Consider the following 12337-nt stretch of genomic DNA (forward strand, 5'->3'; position numbering starts at 1 on the left):
GAAGTCTATCACATAATTTACACTTATCCCCAGTGTTATTTGCATCATTCTTCACAGACAAACTAGCCTTACTACCCCAATCAGCCTTGTTACTCCACTGTTTCCCTTTTGGCCTAAAGTTTTTCTGGTATTTGCTATTGTTTGTTTGACCATTAAACCTATTTGGTTTTAATGCAATGTTCAAACTAACAAATGCTTTCTCCATACTTCTTTCACCATGTCTATCAAGCCTTTGTTCATAACCCTTCAAAATTGCAACAACATCCTGAGCATCTATGGTATCCAAATCCTTAGTATTTTCTATTACAGCTGAATCATAGGATTTAGGTAAGCTAATCAGCAATATCTGAACAATTCTTTGATTACTCAAATCTTCACCACAGCTTCTCATTTGATTAATCAGATCGAACAATTTAACAATACACACAGAGAGAGATTCACTATCATTCATGCGAGTATATTTAAAATCTCGTCTAAGACCTTGAAGTTTCACAAATCTTACTTGCTTATCACCAACGAATTCTTGTTTCAAAATGTCCCACGCAACCTTTACATTTCCTGGGTTGCGATTCACAGGAAAATTTGATCTGAAACAACACCTTGGATGATTCCAAGTGCTCTAGCATCCTTGACCACATTCTCATGCATCAACTTCTTCTCCGCCTCTGTGAGCTCCTTTTCCTTCTTCACTGGAGTTTCATACCCATTTTCAACCAGATCCCACAGTTTGTGTGAACGGAAAATGGTCTTCATTTTGATTTGCCAGAAATCAAAATTTTCGCCATTGAAGACTAGGGCTCTGAGTTCTCCTCCTCCAGATCCAGCCATGTTAAACTTGATCGCTGATATGAACTCGAATAACTGCAATGAGCTTTTGCTGTGAATCCGAGCTCACCCATCTCACAAACACGACACCCAGAAATTCAGACCCAACCTGGCTCTAAGGCCATGTTAGAGGATTCAAATTAAACAAGAATTCTAGCAGTGGTTATGGAAGAGAAACTCAGAGAATTTGAGGAAGAAAAAGAGAAGAATTTGGATCAGAAAAATCTCAGAGAATATCCCTCTGCAATCTTCCATATATTGCGGACACTCACTCTGAGCATGTGAGCTCATACATTAGCACATTTAACCGTTGGAGGTGAGAGAGAGATGGACACATTTCTAAATTCAATCTCAGCCATCCATTACATCTTACTCTGAGATTAAGACACTTGTCCAATATTAAGCCCTATGAGACTTAACCAACACATTACATTTTTAACACACAAACTCAGCCCATGAGCTGAGGCATAACACAAATGTAAACTTATAATCTTCACTAATCAGTTCATCAATTTACACACTAAGAATACAAGCATTAGAAGAAAGATCCGCATAAATCATGTTTTAATGGAAAACGAAGCATTTTTCTGTCTTCTGAATATAAAAAATAATTACTAGCATAAAATTCAACTCGCACAGAGAATCCACCATACGGAACCTCTATCCAATAGTGTAGGTTTAAATGAAAATCAGAAAATGATCATCTTGATTAGTCGACACCTTTTCTTGGCATTTCAATCCACCTTGCGGCCGTTGCTGTGGTTTTTACGTTTAGCTGTAGGGAGAGGATCCATGAGGAAAGACTTCATGTGCTTGCACATCTCTTTCGGTTTCTCTGCATTTATAGCATGCCCTGCGTTCTTTATGATCACTAGGTCTGCACTCTCACCTATTTGCCTGCAAAGGGAGAACAGTAAGACTAAGCGCTTTTCCAAAATTTGATTTGTAGACCTGCTCAATTTCTGCAAGGATCTCTATGTAAGGATTTTAAGATCAAGTAGTCTTCCCATTGAAGGATGTAAAATCATTCGTTTTGCAGCAGTAACTTAGAGCAACCAAAAGAGTAGAAGTGGAGATAACCAATGATTTTGGTTTATCTCAATCATAATGTTCTGTACTTCATTCATGCAGCAAATATTTCTAGAAGTAACAATGACATTGAAATAATTAAGCTGCGCGATTTACCTTTTTAATCGGTGCGCCAATTCCAGTGGGAATACCAGGTCATGCTCTCCCCAGATGATTAATGTAGGCTGCATCAAGAAGAAATTAAGCTCTTGAATACTCCAGAAAACCAAAAACGAAAAACAGCCACCTTTATTAGATTAATAACTTGAATATAATGCAAAATTACATGGTTTATCTTCGGAAGATCAGACAACTTCCTGTCCTTGTGTAGTGCTTGAATCAATTCTTTCCTCTCTTGAAGATGTTCTGAACACATCACCTGCAGCCAGTGCCAACCAAACTCATAAGACAAGTTTCAGGTTAAACTAATACAAGTATTCCATATCGCACTCGGAAAAGAGAAACATTTAGCACTAACATCTTAAATTCGTATGGAAAAAAAAAAAAGGACTGACATCACAATCATGTGGTGAGAAATGAAATTTATGTACCACTATTGCCGCCCAGCAGAATCAGCGGCAATCAAATATTTTATAAGCACATTATTACAATGAATTGCAGTTTCTAGCAGCCTAAAGACTCCAATTCACAGTGGGGAGTTGTTATTGAGTCGCACACACTCCTGAATTAACAAGGAAAATCTGTGTGTCTGTGATACTACTTCTATTGCTAGGTAAAGCAAAGTCCAAAACAGACATCAAAAGAGATACAAATTATTGTCACTGACGGTAATAGACCAGAACAGAAGAAAGGTATGTTTATCCCGAAAACTGATGGTGATAGTCACTAATTCCTAAAAATTGTGCTGTACACGTATTCACAAACGCAAACATTGCTTTCAATGTTTGCTTGGATGCTACCCTCTCACAGTTTGAAAGCCTGATTCTATTGGTCACTAGTGAACGAATCGAGAATTTATTTAGTTTTTGATTCATGTATGATCCCAGAAACTGTGTGAATATGCTATAAGCTTCTTCCACCTACTCCTCCCCTCCTCTCTATTTCTTTTTAAAGTTTGTTTCAAACTACTTTGCATATACAAAATACAGTACTGAAATGTATGTTTCTGCAGAGCAGCAACAGTATTAATTTGCACACTTATCAGGCTTCAATTATTAGGAGGAAGAATTAAAACTTTAATTTGACTTTCTGAATAAACTTCTAAATTGCAAACAGGAATCAAACCCAATACTATACACCAAGAAACATAGAAATTCATTCCCAATCCAGAAAATGATTAAAAATCAGAATCTAGTTGGGGAAATAAATCAAAATCAAATCTTGACAACATATCAATCAAACATAGACAACTTTGATGATCAAAATATCAAAACTGATCACTTTAGCAATTAGGATTCGGAAAATGATCATTCCGGCCAATTTCTCAATAAAATATGCAACCAAAGTGAAGAGAGGAAATCAAGGAAGAGAACTGGGTAAATTACCTCAATGAAATCATTGAGAAAACAAGAGGGGACATTCTTAACAGGCTTGTAAAAAGAGATCTTCATCAAGTCCCTAAAATGCTGAGGCTTCTGGGGCAACAAAACATTCATGGCCTCCTCCACGCTCTTCACCTGAAACATCCCATTCTCCATATCCTTTTCCTCCGTGCACACCCCGGCGCAGCACAGCACCAGCCTGTCTATTCTTTCCCCAAACTGCGCCGCCATGCGGTAGGCCACGAAGCCGCCGTAGCTGATGCCGGTGACCATCATTTTCTTGACTCCGTGGGCGTCCATGAGGGCCATGACGCAGCGTGCCTGGAAAATCTCAGAACGTTCAGGGCGGGAGGAGTAGGAGTCGCCGAAGAAGACGAGGTCGGGGATGTAGAGGTTGAAGCGGGAGACGAGAGGGGAGACGAAGTCGTGCCACTGCCACATTGCGTTGGCGCCGATGCCGTGGATGAGGAGGAGGGTGGGTTTGGATGGGGAGTGGTTTTTGGGAGCCCAGCAGTGCATGACGGTGCCATCGCCCAAATCGGTGGTGGTGGACTTTAGGCCGGAGGAGGAGAAGGAGTAGCGGAAGCAGCGGTCGCGTGACGCTACTATGCTGAAGCACCCCGGCATTTTTATTCTTTATTTTGTATGAGAGTTCGGGGCAGAAGAAGAAAATGGCGGGAGGTTGGAGAGGGAGGGTGTGTCAATGGCGGGAGAGAATCTCTGGTATGGCGGAGTAGTTAGCTGCCTTTCTTTTTTTAGTTTTTACAAAGCGACGACGAGTATTTTATGTGATTAATGGTTGAGGGCAGGATATAAAATTCAAAGAGAAAAACAAAACAACGGAAAATGGATCTTCTCTTCTCCACTTATATTGACTTGGTGGCATCTACAGTCTAGAATCTAGAACCTAGTCTCTACCCTCGTCTTTATTTTGGGTGTATTTTACTACTTTTCACCACTGTTTTGAAAATTCCCAACTAGGGCCGCATATGCACCCATTTAAGTGCTAGGTAACTAGCCACCATCTCAATTAATGTTTAAGCGTTTGAAAATTAAGAAATGGCGTCTAGACCTACTGAGGCGCTCGTCTAAACTGCCTAACCCGCCCAAATCCGCCTAGGTTGCGACTCACTTAGACAGAAATGGATAATTTTCATTTTACATTTTATTTTTTCAATAAGTTGTTGTTGAATACTTAAATGAACACACATTATATGTTTGTTCTAACGTTTTCATTATGTTCCAATAGCTCATAATAGATATGTCATTCTATTTTGTAGTTTATGATGAAATTATATATATTTTAAGCATAAACATACATTTATTTATACGAAATATAATATATTTAATTAAATCCGCCCAAGCGCCCGCCTAAACCCCTCCTAACCATCTAGGCGCTAGGCCTCAGCCTGCCGCCCAACTAGCGCCTAACGTCTTTTAGAACCTTACTTTTCACTTTCTTCCTTCTTTTTTTTATTTTTTTTCTTTTTTTTTTATTTTTTTTTTTTTTATTTTTGAACAAACGATGGGTTTATTTGTTAAGGGGGTGAGGAGTGGGCTAAGCCTTTTAATGGAATTTCCATAATAATACGGTTCAACTTTACTTTTGCATGAGAATCAAACCTAAAACTTTTCACTAACAAATGAAAAGGAATAATACTAGATCTTAGTACTAAGTAGCACATTCTTCCTTTTGTATATGTTATCCACGGAATGAGTAAAAGTGGAAGTAAAATGTTAAAAAGAAGAATTCTCATTAATTATTGTATTTAGAAAAGATTAAAATTTTAATTAAAATTAATTAGTAGGACAAGTGGCAAACTATAATAGGATGGATAAAAGAGAGAGAACGTGCATAGCAAAAATGCACCCCCTTTATTTTATTTCATTTATTGTGTCAAATAGTGGAGTAGCTAATTTGAGATGTGAAATTAGTTGGTATAATTTTATAACATTCAAGTAATAAATTATCTCAAACAAATGAAGGATCTATAAAAGTATTCGATCAATTTGACGATCAAAATTTAATTTTCATTTTAGTTAATAAGCTATTAAGGATCTGCCTACCCAATAATGGTGTCCAACAATATTAGTCATTTTCTAAATTTGAAGGTCTTAATGGTATAAGTAACTTTAAGCTTGGTACATATTTAACTCAATTGGAGTAATAATTCCTCAAATTGTAGCAATGGTCCCTTAACTTTAACTCTATTGGAGCAATGGTCCCTCAACTGAAAATTCATTACCATTAGTCCCTCAACTTTAATCCAACTGGAGAAATGGCATCTCAACTTTAACTCAATTGGAGCAATAATCCCTCAAACTTTAACCTAATTGTAACGATGGTCCTTCCAACATAATTCATTTTGACAAAATTTTGATGAAGTTGACGAAAAGAATCATAGCTACATGTTTTGATTAGTTGAGGGATCCCAATTGTAGCAATGGTCCTTCCAACATAACTTATTTTGACAAAATTCTGACAAAGTTGACGAAAATTATCATAGCTACACATTTTGATGAGTTGAGGGACCAATAGTAATGAATTTTTAGTTGAGGGACCATTGCTCTAAATTGATTAAAGTTGAGGGACCATTATTACAATTTACTTAATGGTATAAGTAGCTTTAAGCTTGGCACATATTTATGCTATATTTTATTACTATGTCATCCACGTGATGTAACATGTAATATGTCAGATACTCAATCAACATTCAATGAGATGATATAAACTAAAGTTTTAATAAGAGGTTGATAGGAGCATATTCATGCGACTTAAATGGCTTGTTCTCGTGCATTTACGTTATGTTTCTTTAGTTATTTTAGTACTTTAAGCTATTTTCGTGTGTTTGTAGGTCCAAAGGGCTAAAGGAGCAAAAAGATGCATTTTGGAGACTTTTGGAGCACTTTTGGGCTAAGGATGGATAGCTTATGCTTGGAGCCAAAGTGTTGGACGAAATTGAAGACCAAATTAAAGACCAAAGTGTTGGAACCTTGTTCCCTTTAGTTTTAGGACGTTTAAACCTTTCCTAATCTCAATCATGCCATGCATAACACACCAACAACAACCTAGCCGTGAATAACATTCCATTTCCACCACTTTCCAACTTAATTCACATGCATCCCATTCTTTATTTCTCCCTTTAATCATTCATCCATACAATCTGCCATCTTTCACAAACACTTAAACCTTTGCTGCAACCTTCCACCTTTCTCCCAAAACCGTGCACATGCACTCCCATTCTTGAATCCTTTGCATCCACATGCACTTATTCCTCCATCATTGCACCACACTCCCATCCATTTCATCATTGCAGCCACATATAGCTTTAATTCACATGTCCATTTTCTGCTTGCATTTCCAACTTTGCACATGCATTCATCATCATAACCTAGCTGTCATTCCACTTTAATCACATGCATAAATCAGCCACATGCATCTCCCATCACCATTCCAGATTTCCACCAAGTTCCTAGCTGACATGTTCCCTCTTCTTCACCTATAAATAAGCATCCATTGCAGCCACAATTCATTCACTCATCCATATTCAGAAAATCATCCATACACACCAACAACATCCCCTTAGAATCCAAAGTGCCGTGCACATTCACCACCAGAATTCATCCCTTTGCCGTGGCCTCCCCCTTCCATTTTCACCACTCCCCAAACCATTCACACCATCAAAACTCACCTTAGACCTTGTACTACAACAACGAGGAAGAGAAGAGTGTCTAAACGTTCATACAATTCAAGTTTGAGTTGTTGGAATGTTTAGGTGTTTCTTTGATTTCAATGTTTAAATTCAATTCTCTTTGTCTTGTACGTATGAGGAATGGAAAAGAAGAGTGCCTAAACGTTCATACAATTCAAGTTTGAGTTGTTGGAATGTTTAGGTGTTTCTTTGATTTCAAAGTTATGAGGAACTAAACCCCCCTTGGCTAGGGGGGGATTCGAAATATATGTTTATGCTTGCATTTTGATTTGATTACTTCTAATTGTGTTTCATAAGTTGTGGATTCATTTGTTTAACCGTTTGATTGATAACTTATTTATGTATGTTTATTGAGAGTGCACGCTTAATTTTCATGCATGAATATGACGCTAGAATATAAGTGAGTTTCACCTAATAGTTACGAACTTATATTCACAAGTAGTGGAGGTTGCTTATAAACAATCGCGTTAAAAGAATTCTTGGCATAAGTTTCATGCGTATTCCATAGTAACGAATGCCTCGTCAACACTTATAATTTTCATAGAGCGTAATGATTCTTGCTTGTATCTCTATTATGCAATCATGTAGGGGACTTGTGGGGAATGTTTTGAGTTGTCGTATGCAATCATCCAATTCAATAACGTTAGGAAGATTTGAAGGTTAATTAGTGCATCACGGTTAACTTGGGGTGTTGAGAATTAATGGTTTATTGAAATGCAATTGGAAATCGTTTTATTATGCAAGTATAACATGTGTGGAGATGAACCCCTTAGCTAGCCTTCATTCCATTCAATTTCATCAATTTCGTTTTTACAATCTGTTTTAATTAGAATCTGTGCATTTAGTTTAATTTCGTCAAAACCTCAATCCCCCTTTACTTTATTGTCCAATTTAGTTAGAAAGTGTCTTAGTTTGTGTTTCTAGGTGTTTTGATTCAATTTGTTACACAAATTCGTCCAAATTCACCAAAGTGCTCAAAACTGCCCAGAAAGTGTTTTTAAGGCAGTTTTGAGTGTTTTGGGTGATGTTTGAGTCTTTTGGTTTGTTTTAGTGTTTTAAAGTTTAGTTTTGCATTCTTTGAGTCTAGTATAGTGTTTTATATGTTGTTTTTACGTTTTTGAGTCAAATCCAAGTGATTAACAATCCCTCCTAATCCCCGGTCCAGAACGATCCCTACTTACATCATTACTACAATTGTCAAAAAGAGGGTTTAATTTGTGTGCGTATAATTCTCGCATCAGAGGTAAGGGTATGAATTTCTAAGTTTTCTAAAATTTATATTTTATTCCATAGTTTAATGCCACATGATGTACTTTCACTTCAAAAAAAAAAAAAAAAAAAAAAAACAAAAACAAAACAAAATGCCACATGATGTTCCACGAGACAAATCCGAATCCTTTTTGTGAGGATTCTGGGGATCCGTGAGGCGAGGATATGTGAATCATATCCGTTCATTGTACATCGTGCAATCAGAAATTATTTTAAATATTTTTATTTAAATACAAACAGTACCTGATAAAAACAGACTGCAATATGTATGATAAATAGACAAGATTTACAGATCTTCTGGATCCTCACCAAAAAGATCGAGAGAGGATCTTATTGGCCACAAGACATATTGAACTAATATTCAATGAAATAAAATTATTGATTGACCTATTATATACAAACAACCTGACGTTTACAAATTTCTTGTCACATCATGTGGTATTAAATTATGGTATGATAGTATACCACTTATATACTTTATTTATTATGAACAGAGACTTGGAAAGTAGATGATTCGATTCCAAAAATCAAAATAAAACAGAGTGCCGTATTCGAAGGGAGTGTTATGTCATATTTGTTTGATTACGTGGGATCATGTATAGAGCTAATCTTTTCTTACTTGGTCGTGATACATACATGTATTAATGTAAAATAGTAAAATGCAATTGCAAGTGGTGAAATGGTCGTAAATGATTAGTGAAAATCTAAAACAAGTTTGTTTAATTAAACAACTGTGTTTAATTAAGAACAATGGTTTAATTAAACCAGGAAGTATATAATAAAATAAAACGACGGTTCTGTTGCAGTCATATTAGAATAAGAATGTGATTGTGTAAATTCTAGTATATATGAGAATATATCTTCTTGTTAGGACTAGATTACCTATTAAATATTGTAATCCTAAAGGTAAGGAATTAACCTTCCCTGCTACTATAAATAAAGGCAAAAAGAGGTGGAATAACACACACCCACAATTACACATATCTCTCTTCTCTCTCTATGCCGCACCCTCTCTCTCTTTCTGGCCTCCATAATTATTCAGTAAATTAGGCCTACAACACGTTATCAGCACACTCTTGACGCTGCGCTAAGCAGAGTTTATCCTCCAATCAGGGGAGTATTACGTTTTAATTATTCTTTTTATAATTGATTTATTATTTTATTAAATTAATCTACATGTTATTGATTCAATTTAATTTTTCTATGTTGAAAACGTGATACAACGCATTGGAGATGCAATTTCGGCTTTCCAAGAAGGAACTTCTACAAATTCAAAGGTTTTTGTTGTTTTCTACCAATCAGGTATGCTTTAAAGCATGAAAACATTCCCCATGATGCATGAATCCCCCTATGTTTATATTTTCCTTCTGATATATATATATTGTATATGTTCATATATTTGTTTCATGCATTACGCAATTAAATCGCTATGTGGAATTTGTGAGTCAAAGTATTTTCATAAACTAGTAGCATATTAGGGTTTCTACAACCCTAGAAATTTCGAAAAGAAAAACAAAAAGAAGGGAATTGGACATCATGCGGTACCACGGCCGTGAGGACCAGTATGCTGGCCCGAATCCCAGCCTTGTGGAGACACTCCTAAAAATGACGTCGCTTCGACGTATGGACCTTGGCAGCAGCCTTCTGGGCTTTGCTGCGGAGCACATGGACACACCAGACCTTCGCCCTAGCTAGTTTGACTAGGCCTCATAGCCCAACTCCATAAAGGAAACGTGCAACATTTCCCTTTTGGACCTATCCCATGCTCTCGACCCAAATCTACCAGCAGCAATAGCCTGCTGGACCTTGTCCTACATCCTTGCCCATCTTTGCTTAAAGCTTGCAACTTGCATGCCCAATTGGGCTGCTTTTGCAATCTGCTCGAGCCCAGCCTGCAGCTTGAGGCTACATGAGCTTGTCTAAAGCAGCAACCAGTAATCCAATGCTGGGCTACCTCATTTTCTCAGCCCAAAAGCCAAGTTTTGGCTTGTTTTTTCTTCTTTTCAACCCATATTTTTGGTGCCCTACTCATGGCACAAAACAATGTTATTGGGTTATGGCTTTTGGAATCTAATGCTAATTTTTGGCATTTTAAATAATTTTAACCCTAATGTTATAATTATTTTGCTTCTACGATCGACCCCGAATGGTCCCGATCTATTGAATTAATTAAAAGTGACATGCAGTCCATTAATCTGATAATGAATCCAAAATTATTGACCTGAAGATCACGTTTGGACATTAACGATTCAATAATTTATTTTTATACTTTGAACCGTTGACATACTTTCGTAGTAACGAAGCTCTAACACTTGAGTTCCCGAAGAACCTTAAATCCACTACACTTAGTTGTATATTGCATTCTGTGTTTCTTGCGGGAACCTCTCTTTTATGAACTAAATGTTCATAAACTAAATTGAACCTATAGTTTCAAATTTAGTGCCTTTGAAACCCGAAGTTTTCATAAAACAATACACCCATGAAAACCTGAATTTTTCATGAAAACCATGTCTTAGAACCTGAATGTTCTAACTTTGATGATTATGGATGATTTATTACCAAAGCAACAATCACAATCGTGTTCCCTCCAATTCAATGGATTGTCGAACTGTTACAAGTTCGATTTCCCTGATTTTGATATTTCTATTAGAAACCATTTTATGTGGGTACAAGACGTGAATCTCCACTTGACTATCAAGAAGCTGAGAAACCATTGTAGCCAACAATGGCATGGAAGAGCTGAATAAGCCTCCACCATTATCTTTATTCAAAGACTTGTGCCTGAAGCATTACAAATGGAAATACCTCATGAACAAGGATTCCATGGCTCTTTGGCTCATTATCATGGACCGTTTAATCATGAAAGACATTGCCTGAAGCACACCATGATTACGTCCATGAATGAGTACAATTTTGAAGTTTATAAATCCGATCAAATTTTGACTAAAGAATACTTTTCTCGTCCTTCATGTTTCTAACTTGCCCCTGAAGTAGCAGTGTAGAAAGAGGAAGTTTACCAAATTCTTGGATCTGATTGCTACCACAAATGTGAGAGAAAGGTATGGACCCAGTTTGGCTGGAGTCTACTGAATGGCTCAACCCAGTTCGGTCAAAGCCTAACCAAATGGTGATGCACCGCTTTGGCAGGGATACACCGAATGGTATACTCTCTCACAATCCAATTTGGAGTTTGATTTTACAACATATGGTAGAATCAGGGCCTACCAAGGTGTGGCATAATGTCCGAAGCATGATCCTTGGCACCTAAGACCTTAAACTCCAAGAATAACGGATAGTATTCTCAAACCTTAACCCTGCAGAATCTACTTCCGTCTTGATGGAATAGATCATTGGTTATGCACCGTGCCCCTACCAATGTTGTTAAAGAGTACCATTGTAGTAGTCAATATGTGAGACTAATTTTGCTCCACCAAACATCGTTGGAAAAGTAGAATTTTGACATGGATGGCTTTGTTGGCCGAATCCACCCTAGTAACTTTGGTTTACTTTGTGAATATTTTTCCATGTTCTTGGATTCAAGTTTGGTGTATGTTTTACTTATGGATAATCTTAATGATATTGTCCTCGAATATGAGTTAATTGAATCATGTTTCTTAATACATGTGACCAATTCAATTAAACACGTAATTAGGTAGGAATATGGGAAAGTTAGTTGTTTGGATGAATGTGTACTACGCACACTAACTTTACACCTAAATCACATCTCTAACAATGACTTTAGGTCTATCCAACCTAATTAAGAGCATTGGCACGCTCATCGTTGTATGAATGGTACTGCATCACCATTTAAGGGACCTTAAATTCTCCCTGACGTTGAGTTTTTAAGGATATTCAAGATGACAATGATCATAAATGAAACCACTGAAGAAAATAGAGTGAAATATCTTTGCACCACCTCCAAAAATGAGTCTGAAGCTTTGATTTGGGGCTAATGGGTTG

General features: G+C 36.9%; 1 protein-coding gene across 1 annotated transcript; it reads right to left on the minus strand.

Moving 5' to 3' along the window:
* Positions 1-1300: 1300 nt before the first annotated feature.
* Positions 1301-4237, minus strand: LOC137721000 (uncharacterized). Its single transcript, XM_068460130.1, has 4 exons — positions 3399-4237; positions 2180-2272; positions 2011-2078; positions 1301-1722 (listed from the first exon to the last, which is right to left on the minus strand). The coding sequence occupies exons 1-4, from the start codon at positions 4020-4022 to the stop codon at positions 1560-1562; spliced, it is 948 nt and encodes a 315-aa protein (XP_068316231.1). The 5' UTR covers positions 4023-4237; the 3' UTR covers positions 1301-1559.
* Between the last annotated feature and the right edge of the window lie 8100 nt (positions 4238-12337).

This window comes from Pyrus communis, chromosome 16, assembly GCF_963583255.1.
Source record: "Pyrus communis chromosome 16, drPyrComm1.1, whole genome shotgun sequence".
NCBI classification, from domain to species: Eukaryota; Viridiplantae; Streptophyta; class Magnoliopsida; order Rosales; family Rosaceae; genus Pyrus; species Pyrus communis.